This window comes from Nerophis ophidion, linkage group LG07 (genome assembly GCF_033978795.1).
Source record: "Nerophis ophidion isolate RoL-2023_Sa linkage group LG07, RoL_Noph_v1.0, whole genome shotgun sequence".
Classification (NCBI taxonomy): domain Eukaryota; kingdom Metazoa; phylum Chordata; class Actinopteri; order Syngnathiformes; family Syngnathidae; genus Nerophis; species Nerophis ophidion.
In genome coordinates, this window is record NC_084617.1 from 12,898,695 (window position 1) to 12,922,175 (window position 23,481).

A 23,481-nucleotide genomic window follows, 5' to 3' on the forward strand; every position below is an offset into this window, starting at 1 on the left:
CTTCTGTTTTTTCGACGAAGAATATTTGTGAATATTTCTTCAAATTTACGATTAAAATTCCCCAAAAATTATTCTGGCAATCTAGAAAATCTGTAGAATCAAATTGAAATCTTATTTCAAAGTCTTTTGAATTTCTTTTAAAATTTTTGTTCTGGAAAATCTAGAAGAAATAATGATTTGTCTTTCTTAGAAATATAGCTTGGTCCAATTTGTTATATATTCTAACAAAGTGCAGATTGGATTTTAACCTATTTAAAACATGTCATCAAAATTCTAAAATTAATCTTAGTCAGGAAAAAATAGTAATGATGTTCCATAAATTATTTTTTTTTAATTTTTTCAAAAGATTCGAATTAGCTAGTTATTCTCTTCTTTTTTTTCGGTTGAATTTTGAATTTTAAAGAGTCGAAATTGAAGATAAACTATGTTTCAAAATTAAATTTTCATTTTTTTCGTGTTTTCTCCTCTTTTAAAGCGTTCAATTAAGTTTTTTTTTCATCATTTATTCTCGACAAAAAACCTTCCGTAAAAAGAAAAAAAATATACGACGGAATGACGGACAGAAATACCCATTTTTTTTATATGTATAGATTTATTTATGAAAGGTAAATTGATCAAATTGTCTATTTAATGCAATTTATTTAAGTGTGTATCAAACTGGTAGCCCTTCGCATTAATCAGTACCCAAGAAGTAGCTCTTGGTTTCAAAAAGGTTGGGGACCCCTGGTATAAACTATACACTATATAACCAAAAGTATTTGGCCACTTACCTTCACTCACATATGAACTTGGGAGTGTCATCCCATGGGATTGTCCAAAATGTTTTGGTATCCTGGAGCATTTAAAAGGTCCTTTCACTGGAACTAAGGGGCCAAGCCCAACTCCTGAAAGAAAAAAACAACCCCACACCATAATTCCTCCTCCACCAAATTTCCCACTCGGCACAATGCAGTCCGAAATGTACCGTTAAAGCATCCAAACAGCAGAAGAATAAGTGATTATTACACTTTAACAGAAGTGTAGATAGAACATGTTAAAAGAGAAAGTAAGCAGGTATTAACAGTAAATGAACAAGTAGATTAGTAATTTATTTTCTACCACTTGTCCTTAATAATGTTGGCTAAATATCAGAATGGGAAATGACACAATCTGTTACTGCATATATCAGCAGACTAAATTAGGAGCCTTTGTTTGCTTACTTACTAATAAAAGACAAGTTGTCTAGTATGTTCACCATTTTATGTAAGGACAAACTTGAAATAAGAAACCTATGTTAATGTACCCTAAGATTTTTTTGTTAAAATAAAAACAATAATGCAATTTTTTTGTGGTCTTTTTTTATTTAGAAAAGTATCGACATACATTTTGGTACCAGTACCAATATATTGGTATCGGGACAAAACTACATTACACACAGTTTGAACATTAGCGTTTTTTTCATTCTTCCATTTTTTTTATTTTTTTTTTACATTGTCCATCACTTGTCCATTTGATTATGGATAGGGTTTGAGTTTTTTTCGAACATGCAGTCCAGGGAATACGGAAATGTAATTGAGCATTGAAGGTATAATCCATGTTTCACATTCAAATATATGATTATGGGGACGGCGTGTCGGAGTTGGGAGAGTGGCCGTGCCAGCAACCACAGGGTTCCCGGTTCAATCCCCACCTTCTACCAACCTCGTCATGTCCGTTGTGTCCTTGACACTTCACCCTTGCTCCCGATGGGTCCTGGTTAGCGCCTTGCATAGCAGCTCCCGCCATCAGTGTGTGAATGTGTGAATGTGGAAATAGTGTCAATAGTGGAAGATTTCCATCGAGACAGAGAGACTTTTAAAACTGAAGAAAGATAAGGAAGACTTCTATAAACAAGTTATCGATGCTTTTGATCAGAAGGAGCTGCGCATAGACTTCATTTATAAGTAAAGGTAAGACCATAATAACGTTTTTTTTATTAAATGTGCTTTTAATGATGGTATCCTTACATCACACTCAAATTTATATACGCAGGCCTAAATTTACCGCATGCCTTTGGTAAGCGGCGGAGTGAGAAGAGGTTTTAAAATAACTAGCGTCTCTGCGGCAATTCAAGGAGATACAGTAGTTGAAGACTTGCGGTCATTAGAAAACCTTACTGCACTTTCCATCTTAAAGGTTGGGACATCTCTGCGTTGCTGATCCGCCTCCGCTCGGGATGGTTTCCTGCTGGCTCCACTATGGACGGGACTCTCGCTACTGTGTTGGATCCACTTTGGACTGGACTCTCACGGTTGTGTTGGATCCACTATGGATTGAACTTTCACAGTATCATGTTAGACCTGCTCGACATCCATTGCTTTCGGTCCCCTGGGGGGGGGGGGGGGGTTTGCCCGCCTATGCGGTCCTCTCCAAGGTTTCTCATAGTCATCATTGTCACTGTCACCGACGTCCCACTGGGGTGAGTTTTCCTTGCCCTTATGTGGGCTCTACCGAGGATGTCGTTGTGGTTTGTGCAGCCCTTTGAGACACTAGCGATTTGGGCTATATAAATAAACATTGATTGATTGATTGATTGATTGAAAGATCTAAAAAATATTATTTGGGAATGTCCGGCGGGCCAGATTGAAAGCTTAAAGGGGAACATTATCACCAAACCTATGCAAGCGTCAATATATACCTTGATGTTGCAGAAAAAAGACCATGTATTTTTTTAACGGATTTCCGAACTCTAAATGGGTGAATTTTGGCAAATTAAACGCCTTTCTGTTTATCTGTCTTGTAGCGATGACGTCAGAACAAGACGTCACCCAGGTAATACAGCCGCCATTTTCATTTTCACATTACAAACACCGGGTCTCAGCTCTGTTATTTTCCGTTTTTTCGACAATTTTTTGGAACCTTGGAGACATCATGCCTCGTCGGTGTGTTGTCGGAGGGTGTAACAACACTAACAGGGAGGGATTCAAGTTGCACCACTGGCAAGAAATCTGCCACCAGACCCCCATTGAATGTGCCGGAGTGTCTGCACATTTTACCGGCGATGCTAAGACAGACATGGCACAGAAATGTATGGATAACCTGCAGATGCATTTGCAACGATTAAGTCAACAAAATCACAAAGGTGAGTTTTGTTGATGTGTTGACTTATGTGCTGATCAGACATATTTGGTCACGGCATGACTGCAAGCTAATCGATGCTTACATGTTACGCTAATCGATGCTAACATGCTATTTACGCTAGTTGTATGTACATTTGGAACTAGATACCCGCAATTAATGCGAAACAAACACCAATCGACGGATTTAAGTTGCTCCAGTGTCACAAGATGCGAAAGTCCTGATCGTTTGGTCCGCACATTTTACCGGCGATGCTAATAAGGCAGCCATGCTATGGGCCACTTCATTAGGTACACCCATTCTATGGCCGAATAGCGTCAATAGCTATTCGCTCAATAGCTTCAGTCTCTTCTTCAATTTCGTTTTCGCTACCTGCCTCCATACGCCGACCATCTGTTTCAATACATGCGCAATCTGTTGAATCGCTGAAATCCGAGTCTGAATCCGAGCTAATGTCGCTATATCTTGCTGTGGTAACCGCCATGTTGTTTGTATTGGCAGCCCTGTATGACGTCACAGGGAATTGGATAGTCGCATCGCAAATAGCGAAAATCAAGAACTTTAAAGCTTTTTTTTAGGGATATTCCGGGAGGTGTAAAATTTTGAAAAAAACTTCGAAAAATAAAACAAGTCACTTGGAACTTATTTTTTATTGTTTTTAACCCTTTTGAAATTGTGATAATGTTCCCCTTTAACGGGCCTTAATTTGCACAGATCTAGTGTAGTTTAAAGTGTGCCCTTTTTCTAGTACGTCGTTTATCCATCCGGCTTCACGGTGGGAGAGGGGTTAGTGCGTCTGCCTCACAATACGAAGTTCCTGTAGTCCTGGGTTCAAAACCAGGCTCGGGATCTTTCTGTGTGGAGTTTGCATGTTCTCCCCGTGAATGCGTGGGTTCCCTCCGGGTACTCCGGCTTCCTCCCACTTCCAAAGACATGCACCTGGGGATAGGTTGATTGGCAACACTAAATTGGCCCTAGTGTGTGAATGTGAGTGTGAATGTTGTCTGTCTATCTGTGTTGGCCCTGCGATGAGGTGGCGACTTGTCCAGGGTGTACCCCGCCTTCCGCCCGATTGTAGCTGAGATAGGCGCCAGCCCCCCCCCCCGCGACCCCAAAAGGGAATAAGCGGTAGAAAATGGATGGATGGATGTTTATCCATCCATCCATTTCTACCGCTTATTCCCTCGTTGTTTAATTCAACATAAAAAAAAATGATTCCCCCCCCCCCACACAATACTCACCTGTGACGGATTTAAAACGTCCAAAAATGTTTGAGGAGATCATATACATTCCACGACCGTGATGTGAAGGCTCAACACACGTGACCCCCCCTCCCCCTTCGAAGTGTGTGGAGTGGGCGTGTCTTTTTTTTTTTTTTTGGTGACGCTAGGGGGGAGTGTTAGCTTCCCGGCCAATGGGATGTGAGATGCGAGGCATATGGGCGTGGCTTCCTGCCTGACTTGAGTTGGCTTCAGCTACGGCGCGTTACACTGCAACTTGGACCTTCTACGCATGTCAGAGATGACTTTAGTCCACTCCAATTCAACGCAAAACGCAGCTTTGTTGATGTTTTAAAAAGTCACTTTTTTTTGTTTTTTGGATTATTTTTTTTTTTGTGGGAAGTGCCTTTAAACACTTGTTTTCCCCCTCTCTCCGGACCAGGGCTTTGTTGTGTGTCGCATGCTTCCCCTGGCTTCTCTTCGTCGGGTCTCTATGGAGAGTTTGCCCCGGAGGCGAGCACGCTGCCCCCGCACAGCACCCCTCAGGCTGCCCGGCCACTCGCACTGAATCCCCCCCCCTCCACCCCGGACACGACACAACACAACTTAAACCTCATTTGAATGCCTTTGCGAGGTGTCTGCTGGTTGCTGTGCTGCCGCCGAGGCTTCAGTCTGCTGGGGAGGGACTATGGGGAGAAAGAGGAGGAAGAGTCGTTCGAATTGCGCCACAAAGACGACTCGACTCCCAACGGACAGGTAAGAAGTGTCCACCTGCGGCCACTCCTCACTAACCCTTCCCGCCATTTACACGGTGCACTTGTACTGCGAAAAAACCCTTCAAAGTGGGTTTAAACCAGGCCTGGGCAATTATTTTGACCCGGGGGGCCACATGTGTCTGGGGGCCGGTGTATCTACTTTTAGTAACACTAATACATAACCTCACAATAATGTCTGATTGAATACTAAAAATGATATGACAGACCGCCTTAAAAAACGTAATAGAATTTCACATTTTTCTACGAACGATAAAACACTGAATATTGACAAAATATGAACGTCACACCCCTTTTCGATGGACATATTTTACAATCAAGTGAAACGCCATTTACACGGTGCACTTGTACTGCAAAAACCCTTCTAAGAGGTTTAAACCAGGACTGGACAATTATTTTGACTCGGGGGCCACATTTAGAGAAAATGTGTCTGGGGGCCAGTCTATCTACTTTTAGGAACACTAATACATAACCTCACAATAATGTCTGATTGAATACTAAAAATGATATGACAGACCGCCTTAAAAAACGTAATAGAATTTCACATTTTTCTACGAACGATAAAACACTGAATATTGACAAAATATGAACGTCACACCCCCTTTTCGATGGACATATTTTACAATCAAGTGAAACGCCATTTACACGGTGCACTTGTACTGCAAAAACCCTTCTAAGAGGTTTAAACCAGGACTGGACAATTATTTTGACTCGGGGGCCACATTTAGAGAAAATGTGTCTGGGGGCCAGTCTATCTACTTTTAGGAACACTAATACATAACCTCACAATAATTTCTGATTAAATGCTAAAAAGGTTATGACAGACCGCCTTAAAAAAACGTAATGGAATTTAACATTTTTCTAAGAACGATAAAACACTGAATATTGACAAAATAAGAACGTCACACCCCCTTTCGATGGACATATTTTACAATCAAGTGAAACGCCATTTACATGGTGCACTTCTACTGCCAAAAAACCCTTCAAAGTGGGTTTAAACCAGGCCTGGGCATTTATTTGGACTTGAGGGTCACATTTACAGAAAAAAAATGTGTCTGGGGGCCGGTATATCTACTTTTAGTAACACTAATACATATAACCTCACAATAATGTCTGATTAAATACTAAAAAGATTATGACAGACCGCCTCAAAAAAATGTCATGGAATTTTACATTTTTCTATGAAGGATAAACCACTGAATATTGACACAATACATATTTTACAATAAAGTGAAACGCCATTTACACGGTGCACCTGTACTGCCAAAACCCTTCAAATTGGGTTTAAACCAGGCCTGGACAATTATTTTGACTCGGGGGCCACATTTAGAGGAAATGTGTCTGGGGGCCGGTATATTTACTTTTAGGAACACTAATACATAACCTCACAATAATGTCTGATTAAATACTAATGTGGGGCGGTTTAGCTCGGTTGGTAGAGTGGACGTGCCAGCAACTTGAGGGTTGCAGGTTCAATTCCTGCTTCTGCCAACCTAGTCACTGCCGTTGTGTCCTTGGGCAAGACACTTTACCCACCTGCTCCCAGTGCCACCCACACTGGTTTGAATGTAACTTAGATATTGGGTTTCACTAAGTAAAGCGCTTTGAGTCACTAGAGAAAAAGCGCTATATAAATATAATTCACTTCACTAAAAAGGTTATGACAGACCGCCTCAAAACATGTAATGGAATTTTACATTTTTCTATGAAGGATAAAACACTGAATATTGACAAAATATGACCGTCACACCCCCTTTCGATGGACAAATTTTACAATCAAGTGAAACGCCATTTACACGGTGCACTTGTACTGCCAAAACCCTTCCAAGAGGTTTAAACCAGGCCATGGCAATTATTTTGACTCGGGGGGCCACATTTGTCTGGGGGCCGGTGTATCTACTTTTAGGAACACTAATACATAACCTCATAATAATGTCTTATTGAATACTAAAAACATTTTGACGGACCGCCCTAAAATAGTGAATGGAATTTTAATTTTTCTATAAAGGATAAAACACTGAATATTGACACAATATGAACGTCACACCCCCTTTCGATGGACATATTTTACAATCAAGTGAAACGCCATTTACACGGTGCACTTGTACTGCAAACACCCTTCCAAGAGGTTTTAAACCAGGCCTGGGCAATTATTTTGACTTGGGGGGGGCCACATGAGTGGGGGCCGGGATATTTACTTTTAGTAACACTAACACATAACCTCACAATAATGTCTGATTGAATACTAAAAATGTTATGACAGACCGCCTTAAAAAGCGTAATGGAATTTTACATTTTTCTATGAACGATAAAACATTGAATATTGACCAAATATGAACATCACACCCCCTTTTGAATGACATATTTTACAATCAAGTGAAACGCCATTTAAATGGTGCACTTATACTGCAAAAACCTTTCAAAGTGGGTTTAAACCAGGCCTGGGCATTTATTTGGACTTGAGGGGCCACATGAGTGGGGGCCGGTATATCTACTTTTAGTAACACTAATACATATAACCTCACAATAATGTCTGATTAAATACTAAAAAGATTATGACAGACCGCCTCAAAAAAATGTCATGGAATTTTAAATTTTTTTATGAAGGATAAAACACTAAATATTGACACAATACATATTTTACAATAAAGTGAAACGCCATTTACACGGTGCACTTGTACAGCAAAAACACTTCAAAGTAAGTTTAAACCAGAACTGGACAATTATTTTGACTCGGGGGCCACATTTAGAGAAAATGTGTCTGGGGGCCGGTATATCTACTTTAGGAACACTAATACATAACCTCACAATTATGTCTGATTGAATACTAAAAACGTTATGACAGAGTGCCTTAAAAAAAGTAATGGAATTTTACATTTTACTATGAACGATAAAACACTGAATATTGACACAATATGAACGTCACACCCCCTTTTGATCGACATATTTTACAATAAAGTGAAACGCCATTTACACGGTGCGCTTGTACTGCCAAAACCCTTCCAAAAGCTTTAAACCAGGACTGGGCAATTATTTTGACTCGGGGGGCCACATGTGTCTGGGGGCCGGTATATTTACTTTTAGGAACACTCATCCATAACCTCACAATAATGTCTGATTGAATACTAAAAACGTTATGGAATTTTACATTTTTCTATGAAGGATAAAACACTGAATATTGACAAAATATGAACGTCACACCCCCTTTCGATGGACATATTTTACAATCAAGTGAAACGCCATTTACACGGTGCATTTGTACTGCAAAAACCCTTCAAAGTGGGTTTAAACAAGGCCTGGACAATTATTTTGACTCGGGGCCACATTTAGAGAAAAAAATGTCTGGGGGCCGCTATATCCACTTTTAGTAGCACTAGTACATAACCTCACAATAATGTCTGATTAAATACTAAAAAGGTTATGACAGACCGCCTCAAAAAAACGTAATGGAATTTTACATTTTTCTATAAAGGATAAAACACTGAATATTGACAAAATATGAACATCACACCCCCTTTCGATGGACATATTTTACAATCAAGTGAAACGCCATTTACACGGTGCACTTGTACTACAAAAACACTTCCAAGAGGTTTAAACCAGGACTGGGCAATTATTTTGACTCGGGGGGCCACATGTGTCTGGGGGCCGGTGTATCTACTTTTAGGAACACTAATACATAACCTCACAATAATGTCTGATTGAATACTAAAAACGTTATGACAAACCGCCTTTAAAAACGTAATGGAAATTTACATTTTTCTATTAACGATAAAACACTGAATATTGACAAAATATGAACATCACACCCCCTTTCGATGGACATATTTTACAATCAAGTGAAACGCCATTTACACGGTGCATTTGTACTGCAAAAACCCTCCAAAGTGGGTTTAAACCAGGCCTTGGCAATTATTTTAACTCGGGGGGCCACATGTGTTTGGGGGCCGGTATATCTACTTTTAGGAACACTCATCCATAACCTCATAATAATGTCTGATTGAATACTAAAAACGTTATGACAGACCGCCTTAAAAAAAAGCGTAATGGAATTTTACATTTTTCTATGAAGGATAAAACACTGAATATTGACAAAATATGAACGTCACACCCCCTTTCGATGGACATATTTTACAATCAAGTGAAACTCGACAAAAATGCAACAAAGAGTAAAATATGGACGCGAGGGGTACAAAATAAACCCACCTACAATCTGATTTATCTGATATATCACGAAGCTTTGGAACTTTTTTGTAAAAATCTTCACAAAAAAAGTTGTAGAAATTATTGGAAACTCAACACAGCCATGACATTATGTTCTTTACAAGGGTGTGTAAACTTTTGACCACAATTGTGTGATGGCGAATGCTAACTCACATGTGTCAAGTACAAACCGTTTCCATATGAGTTGAGAAATTGTGTTGGATGTAAATATAAATGGAATACAATGATTTGCATATCATTTTCAACCCATATTCAGTTGAATATGCTACAAAGACAACATATTTGATGTTCAAACTGATAAAAAAAATTTTTTTTTTTGCAAATAATCCTTAACTTTAGAATTTGATGCCAGCAACACGTGACAAAGAAGTTGGGAAAGGTGGCAATAAATACTGATAAAGTTGAGGAATGCTCATCAAACACTTATTTGGAACATCCCACAGGTGTGCGGGCTAATTGGAAACAGGTGGGTGCCATCATTGGGTATAAAACAGCTTCCATGACATGCTAAGTAATTCACAAACAAGGATGGGGCGAGGGTCACCAATTTGTAAGGAAATTGTCGAACAGTTTTAGAACAACATTTCTCAACGAGCTATTGCAAGGAATTTAGGGATTTTACCATCTACGGTCATTAAAATCATCAAAAGGTTCAGAGAATCTGGAGAAATCACTGCACGTAAGTGATGATATTACGGACCTTTGAGCCCTCAGGCGGTACTGCATCAAAAACTGACATCAGTGTGTAAAGGATATCACCACATGGGCTCAGGAACACTTCATAAAACCACTGTCAGTAACTACAGTTGGTCGCTACATCTTTAAGTGCAAGTTAAAACTTTGCTATGCAAAGCGAAAGCCATTTATCAACAACAACACAGGAACGCCGCCGGCTTCGCTGGGCCCGAGCTCATCTAAGATGGACTGATGCAAAGTGGAAAAGTGTTCCGTGGTCTGACGAGTCCACATTTGAAATTATATTTGGAAACTGTGGACGTGGTGTCCTCCGGAACAAAGAGGAAAATAACCATCCGGATTGTTATAGGCGCAAAGTTCAAAATCCAGCATCTGTGATGGAATGGGGGTGCATTAGTGCCCAAGGCATGGGTAACTGTGAAGGCACCATTAATGCTGAATGGTCCATTCAGGTTTTGGAACAACATATGTTGTCATCCAAGCAACGTTATCATGGGCGCCCCTGCTTATTTCAGCAAAACAATGCCAAGCCACGTGTTTCAACAGCGTGGCTTCGTAGTAAAAGAGTGCGGGTTCTTTACTGGCCCGCCTGCAGTCCAGACCTGTCTCCCATCGAAAATGTGTGTTGCATTATGAAGCGTAAAATACGACAGCGGTGACCTCGGACTATTGAACAACTGAAGCTCTACATAAAACAAGAATGAGAAAGAATTTTACTTTCAAAGCTTCAACAATTAGTTTCTTCAGTTCCAAAACCTTTATTGAGTGTTGTTAAAAGAAAAAGGGGATGTAACACAGTTGTGAACATGCCCTTTCCCAACTACTTTGGCACGTGTTGCAGCCATAAAATTGTAAGTCAATTATTATTTGCAAAAAAAAAAAAAGTTTATGAGTTTGAACATCAAATATCTTGTCTTTGTAGTGCATTCAACTGAATATGGGTTGAAAAGGATTTGCAAATCATTGTATTCTGTTTATATTTACATCCAACACAATTTCCCAACTCGTATGGAAATGGAGTTTGTGCTAAAAAATTACTTTATGGTGTGTACCTGGAAAAATGTTTGTCTTGGTTGATCAAGCATTAAAATATGACTGAGTTAAAAATTTAGCTTAACAAATAGCTAGAATACTTACGTTAGCATGCTAACAGGTGTCATTCATCAATAAAATACATGCAAAAATAGCATGCTGATATTAGAATGCTGACGACTATGCTGTTAAAAAAGTGACTACTGGCCGCAAATGGCCACCGAGCCGGACTTTGGACCCCCCTGGTTTAATCAATCAATCAAGGTTTATTATATAGCTCTAAATCACAAGTGTCTCAAAGGGCTGCACAAGCCACAACGACATCCTCTGTTCAGATCCCACATCAGGGCAAGGAAAAACTCACAACCCAGTGGGATGTCAACTTGAATGACTATGAGAAACCGTGGAGAGGACCGCAGATGTGGGTGACCACCCCTTTAAACCCCTTAAAGGCCTACTGAAACCCACTACTGCCGACAACGCAGTCTGATAGTTTATATATCAATGATGAAATATTAACATTGCAACACATGCCAATACGGCCTTTTTAGTTTACTAAATTGCAATTTTAAATTTCTCGTGGAGTTTCTTGTTGAAACCGTCGCGGAATGATGACGTGTATGATGACGCGTGTTTGTGACGTTATTGGTTGGAGGGACATATTAGCTCAGCAGCACTTACGGCTAAAAGTTGTCTCTTTTCATCGCATAATTACAGAGTAATTTGGACATCTGTGTTGCTGAATCTTTTGCAATTTGTTCAAATAATAATGGAGACTATAAAGAAGAATGCTGTTGGTGGAAAGCGGTGTATAGCAGCTGTCTTTAGCACCGAGACAAAGCCGATGTTTCTTTGTTTGTTGTGAAGCTTTAACACAGAGCGGTCAAGCGAACATGTTTCTCTACGTCAATTAGCATGTTTTTGGATGGGAAAATTGTGATATTAAGTCGGCTCTTACCGGAAACTTCAGCGGATTATGCGTCCTCTTGCAGTTGCTTTCAAAAAAGGCAGCTGTGATCTTGGCTCCTCGGCTTCTCTTTGAGACACTGGCGTGTTCATCGCAGCCATCCGACTTTGAGCAGATAAGGGATCTTCCAGAATTATCCTAGTAAATGTGTCTAATTACATCTGAAACCCTCACACTGCCGCCGCCTGGAGCTGTCGTTTTTTTTTATTTTTATTTTTTTTATTCTTCTTATCCCTCACTATCAATATCCTCATCCACAAATCTTTCATCTTCGCTCAAATTAATGGGGAAATTGTCGCTTTCTCGGTCCGAATTGCTCTTACTGCTGGTGGCTCACATTATAAACAATGTGAGGATGTGAGGAGCCTTCACACCGGTGAAGTCACGCGCACTGTTTTAAAGCTTTAACACAGAGCGGTCAAGCAAACATGTTTCTCTACGTCAACCAGCATGTTTTTGGATGGGAAAATTGTGATATTAAGTCGGCTCTTACCGGAGACTTCAGCAGATTATGCGTCCTCCGGCAGTTGCTGTCAAAAAAGGCAGCTGTGATCTTGGCTCCTCGGCTTCTCTCTGAGACAATGGCGTGTTCACCGTAGCCATCCGACTTTGAGGTATGTCTTCACAATCTCACTAAAACACTATTATAACAATAAGCAGATAAGGGATCTTCCAGAATTATCCTAGTAAATGTGTCTAATTACATCTGAAACGCTCACACTGCCGCCGCCCGTAGCTGTCGCTTTTTATTTTTTTTATTCTTCTAGTCCTTCACTATCAATATCCTCATCCAGGAATCTTTCATCCTCGCTCAAATTAATGGGGAAATTGTCGCTTTCTTGGTCCGAATTACTCTTACTGCTGGTGGCTCACATTATAAACAATGTGAGGATGTGAGGAGCCTTCACACCGGTGAAGTCACGCGCACTGTTTTAAAGCTTTAACACAGAGCGGTCAAGCAAACATGTTTCTCCACGTCAACCAGCATGTTTTTGGATGGGAAAATTGTGATATTAAGTCGGCTCTTACCGGAGACTTCAGCAGATTATGCATCCTCCAGCAGTTGCTGTCAAAAAAGGCAGCTGTGATCTTGGCTCCTCGGCTTCTCTTTGAGACACTGGCGTGTTCATCGCAGCCATCCGTCTTTGAGCAGATAAGGGATCTTCCAGAATTATCCCAGTAAATGTGTCTAATTACATCTGAAACGCTCACACTGCCGCCGCCCGGAGCTGTCGTTTTTTTTTTTTTTTTTTTTTTTTTTTTTTATTCTTCTAGTCCTTCACTATCAATATCCTCATCCACAAATCTTTCATCCTCGCTCAAATTAATGGGGAAATTGTCGCTTTCTCGGTCCGAATTGCTCTTACTGCTGGTGGCTCACATTATAAACAATGTGAGGATGTAAGGAGCACTCACACCGGTGAAGTCATGCGCACTGTTGTAAAGCTTTAACACAGAGCGGTCAAACAAATATGTTTCTCTACGTCAACCAGCATGTTTTTGGATGGGAAAATTGTGATATTAAGTCGGCTCTTACCGGAGACTTCAGCGGACTATGCGTCCTCCTGCAGTAGCTGTCAAAAAAGGCAGCTGTGATCTTGGCTCCTCGGCTTCTCTCTGAGACACTGGCGTGTTCACCGTAGCCATCCGACTTTGAGGTATGTCTTTACAATCTCACTAAAACACTATTATAACAATAAGCAGATAAGGGATCTTCCAGAATTATCCTAGTAAATGTGTCTAATTACATCTGAAACGCTCACACTGCCGCCGCCCGGAGCTGTCGCTTTTTATTTTTTTTATTCTTCTAGTCCTTCACTATCAATATCCTCATCCAGGAATCTTTCATCCTCGCTCAAATTAATGGGGAAATTGTCGCTTTCTCGGTCCGAATTGCTCTTACTGCTGGTGGCTCACATTATAAACAATGTGAGGATGTGAGGAGCCTTCACACCGGTGAAGTCACCCGCACTGTTGTAAAGTTTTAACACAGAGCGGTCGAACAAACATGTTTCTCTACGTCAACCAGCATGTTTTTGGATGGGGAAATTGTGATATTAAGTCGGCTCTTACCGGAGACTTCAGCAGATTATGCGTCCTACTGCAGTTGCTGTCAAAAAAGGCAGCTGTGATCTTGGCTCCTCGGCTTCTCTCTGAGACACTGGCGTGTTCACCGCAGCCATCCGACTTTGAGGTATGTCTTTACAATCTCACTAAAACACTATTATAACAATAAGCAGATAAGGGATCTTCCAGAATTATCCTAGTAAATGTGTCTAATTACATCTGAAACGCTCACACTGCCGCCGCCCGTAGCTGTCGCTTTTTATTTTTTTTATTCTTCTAGTCCTTCACTATCAATATCCTCATCCAGGAATCTTTCATCCTCGCTCAAATTAATGGGGAAATTGTCGCTTTCTTGGTCCGAATTGCTCTTACTGCTGGTGGCTCACATTATAAACAATGTGAGGATGTGAGGAGCCTTCACACCGGTGAAGTCACGCGCACTGTTTTAAAGCTTTAACACAGAGCGGGCAAGCAAACATGTTTCTCCACGTCAACCAGCATGTTTTTGGATGGGAAAATTGTGATATTAAGTCGGCTCTTACCGGAGACTTCAGCAGATTATGCATCCTCCAGCAGTTGCTGTCAAAAAAGGCAGCTGTGATCTTGGCTCCTCGGCTTCTCTTTGAGACACTGGCGTGTTCATCGCAGCCATCCGTCTTTGAGCAGATAAGGGATCTTCCAGAATTATCCCAGTAAATGTGTCTAATTACATCTGAAACGCTCACACTGCCGCCGCCCGGAGCTGTCGTTTTTTTTTTTTTTTTTTTTTTTTTATTCTTCTTATCCTTCACTATCAATATCCTCATCCACAAATCTTTCATCCTCGCTCAAATTAATGGGGAAATTGTCGCTTTCTCGGTCCGAATTGCTCTTACTGCTGGTGGCTCACATTATAAACAATGTGAGGATGTAAGGAGCACTCACACCGGTGAAGTCACGCGCACTGTTGTAAAGCTTTAACACAGAGCGGTCAAACAAACATGTTTCTCTACGTCGTCCAGCATGTTTTTGGATGGGAAAATTGTGATATTAAGTCGGCTCTTACCGGAGACTTCAGCGGACTATGCGTCCTCCTGCAGTAGCTGTCAAAAAAGGCAGCTGTGATCTTGGCTCCTCGGCTTCTCTCTGAGACACTGGCGTGTTCACCGTAGCCATCCGACTTTGAGGTATGTCTTTACAATCTCACTAAAACACTATTATAACAATAAGCAGATAAGGGATCTTCCAGAATTATCCTAGTAAATGTGTCTAATTACATCTGAAACGCTCACACTGCCGCCGCCCGGAGCTGTCGCTTTTTATTTTTTTTATTCTTCTAGTCCTTCACTATCAATATCCTCATCCAGGAATCTTTCATCCTCGCTCAAATTAATGGGGAAATTGTCGCTTTCTCGGTCCGAATTGCTCTTACTGCTGGTGGCTCACGTTATAAACAATGTGAGGATGTAAGGAGCCCTCACACCGGTGAAGTCATGCGCACTGTTGTAAAGCTTTAACACAGAGCGGTCAAACAAACATGTTTCTCTACGTCAACCAGCATGTTTTTGGATGGGAAAATTGTGATATTAAGTCGGCTCTTACCGGAGACTTCAGCAGATTATGCGTCCTCCTGCAGTAGCTGTCAAAAAAGGCAGCTGTGATCTTGGCTCCTCGGCTTCTCTCTGAGACACTGGCGTGTTCACCGTAGCCATCCGACTTTGAGGTATGTCTTTACAATCTCACTAAAACACTATTATAACAATAAGCAGATAAGGGATCTTCCAGAATTATCCTAGTAAATGTGTCTAATTACATCTGAAACGCTCATACTGCCGCCGCCCGAAGCTGTCGCTTTTTATTTTTTTTATTCTTCTAATCCTTCACTATCAATATCCTCATCCACGAATCTTTCATCCTCGCTCAAATTAATGGGGAAATTGTTGCTTTCTCGGTCCGAATTGCTCTTACTGCTGGTGGCTCACATTATAAACAATGTGAAAATGTAAGGAGCCCTCACACCGGTGATGTCACGCGCGTATTATTCCGGTAAAGGCAAGGCTTTTTTATTAGCGACCACAAGTTGCAAACTTTATCGTCGATGTTCTCTACTTAATCCTTTCAGCAAAAATATGGCAATATCGCGAAATGATCAAGTATGACACATAGAATGGACCTGCTATCCCCGTTTAAATAAGACAATCTCATTTCAGTAGGGGGTTTCAGAGTGATTTTTGAGCGTGGATCGACCCACATGATGAAGTAGTGCAGTGTTCACATGTGTCTTATGGGAACGACGGAGGATGCTAACTCGTGCAGCTGCTGAGGAGCATTGTGCAATCACACGCTGATGCAAGCTGCAGTGTGTTGAAGGGCTCCTGTGTGGCCTCCAGTAAGACTGCGGCCTTGTCTCCGCTGTAACGATAGTCATGTGATCAGGCGCGGAGAGAGATCGGTATTGTCCGCCCCTCCGCCCTTTCACGACCCCTCCTTGTGAGGGGGCATTGTTGTTCCTCTGTGTTAAGGTGGCACTGTACGCCCACTCCAACACCCCGCCCAAAAACCTCCTTTTTTACTGTGCGACGACCACACTGGAACTCATGCATACTTGGTTTGCATCATTCATTAGGAGTTATTGTATTTTGCATTTACAGTGCTAGCTAGTGTGCCGTGAGATATTGTCTGGTGTGCCGTGGGAAATTATGCAACTTCTCCTAATACAGGGGTGTACTAGTGGTTGACCTCGCAGTCAACCACTAGTAACATCACTATGAGCCCGTTGACATTATGTTAAATGAAGAGTTTGTCTTTGATAGGTGATATAATAATGTAACTGCAACATAAAGCCTACATGAACTCCATGGTGTTCAGGGATGAATAGTCTCTCCTATTACTATTGTACAATTTTTTCAGCTATAGTTACATTAATCATTAGTAATGTAGCAGCCTAGTTACCCTGCTATCACATGGTGATAAAATTATAACATTTACATAAACGTCAACTACAGGCTTCCCAAATGCTGTAATAAATTAAGCATGATGAGTTGAGCATATACGAAGGTCCTGCAGTCCTGGGTTCAAATCCAGGCTCGGGATCTTTCTGTGTGGAGTTTGCATGTTCTCCCCGTGAATGCGTGGGTTCCCTCCGGGTACTCCGGCTCCCTCCCACTTCCAAAGACATGCACCTGGGGATAGGTTGATTGGCAATACTAAATTGGCCCTAGTGTGTGAATGTGAGTGTGAATGTTGTCTGTCTATCTATGTTGGCCCTGCGATGAGGTGGCGACTTGTCCATGGTGTACCCCGTCTTCCGCCCGATTGTAGCTGAGATAGGCGCCAGCGCCCCCCGCGACCCCGAAAGGGAATAAGCGGTAGAAAATGGATGAAAAATGGATGAGTTGAGCATATGTCAGCATGAGGCCCCACTTTTAACTTTTTTTTTCCAAACGCTTATTGCAAACGCTTATTTACAGTAAATTTTATTTAAATTATTTTGTCTTAGTAAGTCAATATTTACCAATGTCAAAATAATGACATAATTAGTATCTCAGGTAACTAGGACTGTTTTGTGCTTTGTTTTTAGATCCAATATATATATAGATATATATATCCAATTATTCATATTTACATTTATTTTTATAGGGAACTCTTCTTTACTATACCAACATTTTGGTTCGTAAACCATGTTCAAGAACCACTTAAGTTTGTAAATCGAGGCTCCAAATCCTATCTATCGATAGGATTTTTAAAAATATATATTTTTCATTGATTGATTGATTGATTGATGCTTTTATTAGTAGATTGCACAGTACAGTACATATTCCGTACAATTGACCACTAAATGGTAACACCCGAATAAGTTTTTCAACTTGTTTAAGTCGGGGTCCACGTTAATCAATTCATGGTAAAATTTAAATAAATTGAAGTGTTACAATACAAACCAATATATGATACATTAAAAGTAAGACTAAACACTATCAGTGACGCATAAGAAACACAAAAATGCAAAATAGTGGCTTTTCTAACAGTGTTGTCTTTTTTTTTGTGTGTATGAGTATTTTTTGAGCACATTTGACAATATTAATAATAATAATAATAATGACACACTTTACATTTGTTAAAATCTCAAAGTGCTACAAAGTATAAGAAAATAGAAAGTTAGAATATATAATAAAAAATTAAAATATAAACACTACATGAAACAGAAACATTGATAAAAAATTAAAATACAAGCAAGAAAGTACTGGATAAAACAGATAGGCAAGCAGTATATTTAAAAACAAGAAGGCATAGAAATGAGATAAAAGCTGAGATTGTAGTCCCTTCTTCAAATGGTCGACCGACTGTGGTGCTCTAAGATGTTCAGGGACAGCGTTATTATAGTCCATATTGTGACTATAATAACTGTTCTAATTTTGGTCAAAATGACCCTGATATAAAATGTTCATCCCTAACACTAATACTCAGCCAAATTCCAGCCATACATTTTCTACCGCTTGTTCCTCTTTGGTGTGGCGGGGGGCGCTGGAGCCTATCTCAGCTGCATTCGGGCAGAAGGCGGGATACACCCTGGACAAGTCGCCACCTCATCACATGGCCAACACAAACAGACAACATTCACACACTAGGGCCATTTTAGTGTTGCCAATCAACCTATCCCCAGGTGCATGTCTTTGGAGGTGGGAGGTAACCGGAGTACCCGGAGTGAACCCACGCAGTCAGGGGGAGAACATGCAAACCCGGTATTGAACTCAGGACTACTCAGGACCTTTGTATTGTGAGGCACATGCACTAACCCCTGATACACCATGCTGCCTCTGCCAAATTGCCTCTAGGTAATGTTGCAATTTTCAATACCAACAAAGAATTTTACTGAGAAATGTGATAACAAAACAATACATAGGAACTCGACAGAGGTTATCATAATTTAAAAGTTCCCAAAAATGTGATTTTGCGATTATTATCGCAAACAAAGTACCAAAAATGAATTTTACTGAGAAATGTGATAACAAAACAATATATGGCAACTCGACAGAGGTTATTATAATTTAAAAGTTCCCAAAAAATAATTATATTTTGCTATTAACGCACACAAAAGTACCAACTCGACAGAGGTTATCATAATTTAAAAGTTCCAAAAAATAATTATATTTTGCGTATTATTATCGCACACAAAGTACCAAAATGAATTTTACTGAGAATTGTGATAACCTCTGTCGAATTGCTATGCATTGTTTGGTTATCATAATTTAATAGTTCCGAAAAATAATTGGATTTTGCGATTATTAACGCACACAAAAGTACCAACTTGACAGAGGTTATCATAGTTTAAAAGTTCCCAAAAATATTTATATTTTGTGATTATTAACGCACACAAAAGTACCAACTCGACAGAGGTTATCATAATTTAAAAGTTCCAAAAAATAATTCGATTTTGCGATTATTAACGCACACAAAAATACCAAAATGAATTGTACTGAGAAATGAGATGACAAAACAATATATCCCAACTCGACAGAGGTTATCATAATTTAAAAGTTCCAAAAAATAATTAGATTTTGCGATTATTAACGGACACAAAAGTACAAAAAATAAATTTTACTGAGAAATGTGATAACAAAACAATAAATAGCAACTCGACAGAGGTTATCATAATTTAAAAGTTCCCAAAAATGTGATTTTGCGATTATTATCGCACACAAAGTACCAAAAATGAATTTTACTGAGAAATGTGATAACAAAACAATATATGGCAACTCGACAGAGGTTATTATAATTTAAAAGTTCCCAAAAAATAATTATATTTTGCTATTAACGCACACAAAAGTACCAACTCGACAGAGGTTATCATAATTTAAAAGTTCCAAAAAATAATTATATTTTGCGTATTATTATCGCACACAAAGTACCAAAATGAATTTTACTGAGAATTGTGATAACCAAACAATGCATAGCAATTCGACAGAGGTTATCCTAATTTAATAGTTCCGAAAAATAATTGGATTTTGCGATTATTAACGCACACAAAAGTACCAACTTGACAGAGGTTATCATAGTTTAAAAGTTCCCAAAAATATTTATATTTTGTGATTATTAACGCACACAAAAGTACCAACTCGACAGAGGTTATCATAATTTAAAAGTTCCAAAAAATAATTAGATTTTGCGATTATTAACGGACACAAAAGTACAAAAAATAAATTTTACTGAGAAATGTGATAACAAAACAATAAATAGCAACTCGACAGAGGTTATCATAATTTAAAAGTTCCGAAAAATAATTAGATTTTGCAATTATTAACGCACCAAAAGTACCAACTCGACAAAGGTTATCATAATTCAAAAGGTCCAAAAACTAATATGATTTTGCGATTATTATCGCACACTAAGTACCAAAATGAATTTTACTGAGAATTGTGATAACAAAACAATATATAGCAACTCGACAGAGGTTATCATAATTTAAAAGTTCCCAAAAATAATTTGATTTTGCGATTAACGCACACAAAAGTACCAACTCGATAGAGGTTATCATTATTTAAAAGTTCCAAAAAATGTTTTGATTTTGCGATTATTAACGCACACAAAAGTACCAACTCGACAGAGGTTATCATAATTTAAAAGTTCCAAAAAATAATGAGATTTTGTGATTATCGCACACAAAAGTACCAACTCGACAGAGGTTATCATAATTTAAAAGTTCCCAAAAATAATTTGATTTTGCGATTAACGCACACAAAAGTACCAACTCGATAGAGGTTATCATTATTTAAAAGTTCCAAAAAATATTTTGAGTTTGCGATTATTATCGCACACAAAAGTACCAACTCAACAGAGGTTATCATAATTTAAAAGTTCCGAAAAATAATTCGATTTTGCCATTATTAAAGGCCTACTGAAATTAGATTTTCTTATTTAAACGGGGATAGCATAGTATGTGTCATACTTGATAATTTCGCGATATTGCCATATTTTTGCTGAAAGGATTTAGTAGAGAACATCGAAAGTTCGCAACTTTTGGTAGCTAATAAAAAAATTGTTTTTTTAAAAATACAGGGCAGTGGGAGCGATTCAGATGTTATTAGACACATTTACTGGGACAATTCTGGAAAATCCCTTATCTGTTTATTGTGTTACTAGTGTTTTAGTGAGATTATATAGTCGTACCTGAAAGTCGGAGTGGTGTGGCCATGGGTGTGGTGACCACCAGTGTCTCTTAGGGTAGCCACGTTTCTCGACGAGGCGAAGGCAGCCGGTCGGGCTGGGCTGGGCTTTTTCCCCCCCTCCTCCACGGTGGAAGCATCCAACATTCGGGGGCGGCCGGTCGGAGGAGGCAAGAGAGTCCGCAACTGCCTCTTTGACAGGTGCACAAAGAACGACGCAAGCTCCGCTCATGTCTACGGTGAGAGCCGACTTACCACAATTTTCTCACCGAAACCTGCCGGTTGACATGTGGTAGAGAACCATGTTCGCTTGACCGCTCTGTTCCATAGTAAAGCTTCACCTTCGGGAACGTAAACAAGGAAACACCGGCTGTGTTTGTGTTGCTAAAGGCAGCCGCAATATGCTGCTTCCCACCTACATCTTTCTTCTTTGACGTCTCCATTATTAATTGAACAAATTGCAAAAGATTCAGCAACACAGATGTCCATAATACTGTGTAATTATGCGATTAAAGCAGACGACTTATAACTGGGATCGGGCTGGAACAAAATGTCTGCTACAATCCGTGACGTCACGCGCTCGCGTCATCATACGCGTCATCATACCACGATGTTTTCAACAGGATACTTTTTATTTAAAATTGCAATTTAGTAACCTACAAAGGCCGTATTGGCATGTGTTGCAATGTTAATATTTCATCATTGATATATAAACTATCAGACTGCGTGGTCGGTAGTAGTGGGTTTCAGTAGGCCTTTAACTCACACAAAAGTACCAACTCGACATAGGTTATCATAATTTAAAAGTTCCAAAAAATATTTAGATTTTGCGATTTATTAACGCACACTTAAGTACCAACTCGACAGTGGTTATCATAATTCAAAAGTTCCAAAAAATAATTTCATTTTGCGATTACTAACACACACAAAAGTACCAACTCGACAGAGGTTATCATAATTTAAAAGTTCCAAAAAAATAATTTAATTTTGCGATTATCGCACACAAAAGTACCAAAAATGTGTACCGTATGGTTCAAATGTGAAAGGTCCTCATCCCTAACTGCCTATTTGTCCCTTGACCCCTCTGTGACCCTCAAAGACTCAAGCAATCTGCGTGAAAACGTTTGCAAACGCCACATCTGTTGCTCCACGTTATCGTAAGAGATGCCGTGTTACTTTTGTCCTTGGCAGCCCCGTCGCACACTTAAAGTGCCATCTGCTTGGCCCGGGGTGCGACACACATCTGTAATCAATACAGGATCTCAGACGCGGGCGCTAATGGAGGTGGCCTGACGGCCGCTTCAGAACACAATATGCTCTGGTAGAGCCCCCGGATCCCGATGTTTATTAAAAGAGCTGCATGGGTACTCATGTTGAATTGAGGGTGTAGTTGCTGCCTTGGAACACAATCCTTGTTGTGATTAATGAACACATGGGAAGTATGGAAAAAAAACATTGGCATTAACTAGGGGTGTAACGGTACACAAAAATTTTGGTTCGGTACGTACCTCGGTTTAGACGTCACGGTTAGGTTAATTTTCGGTACAGAAAGAAAACAACAAAATATAAATGTTTTGGTTATTTATTTACCAAATTTGTAAACAATGGCATAACATACATACACACACAGGGTCCATTGCCAGGGTTAATGTGGTCAACATATATAAAATAAAAACTAAATAAGATAAGGCCGAGAATGGTTTCTTAACAAAACCTTTCCACATATTAAGTGCTTTTTTTGATTTATTGATTGAGACTTTTATTAGTAGATGGCACAGTACAGTACATATTCCATACAATTGACCACTAAATTCTAACACCCCAATAAGTTTTTCAACTTGCTTAAGTCGGGGTCCACTTTAATCAACATTAAACTGCCTCAAGTTGTTACTCAGATGAAATAAAATGACAAAACCTTTTTTGTACGTATAAAAAGTGCAACATTAAACAGTTTCAAGTCAACTCAGCCTCACATTAACTTTTCTTTACCTTCCCCCCCAACTTGGCAGCAAGAGGAGGATATATGGGCTTATTGTTTCTTCCACCATAGAAGTGGGTCAAAATCTAGTTTTTAATGCAATACAGCAACCCCCGCGACCCCAGACGGGACAAGCGGAAGAAGATCTTAAATCTCCTGCTATAAAAACATTTGTTATTGCTTCAGCCCTGCCTGAGTCGCCAAAGGGTTAGCATGTTTGACGTGTTGGCAGAAGCAACCTACTGCTGCTGAACAATTTCGGCAAACCCCCGTCCTCCATTGTTGTATC

At 39.7% G+C, this 23,481-nt stretch overlaps 1 protein-coding gene across 1 annotated transcript in view; it reads left to right on the forward strand.

The window, feature by feature from the left end:
- The first annotated feature begins 4,576 nt into the window (after positions 1-4,576).
- The window catches only part of plekhh3 (pleckstrin homology, MyTH4 and FERM domain containing H3), a 151,691-nt gene continuing 132,786 nt past the window's right edge, over positions 4,577-23,481 (forward strand). The window contains exon 1 of the mRNA XM_061905363.1: positions 4,577-5,072. Coding sequence (XP_061761347.1) covers positions 4,938-5,072 — 135 coding nt within the window. The 5' untranslated portion in view covers positions 4,577-4,937. The remainder of the gene's footprint in view (positions 5,073-23,481) is intronic.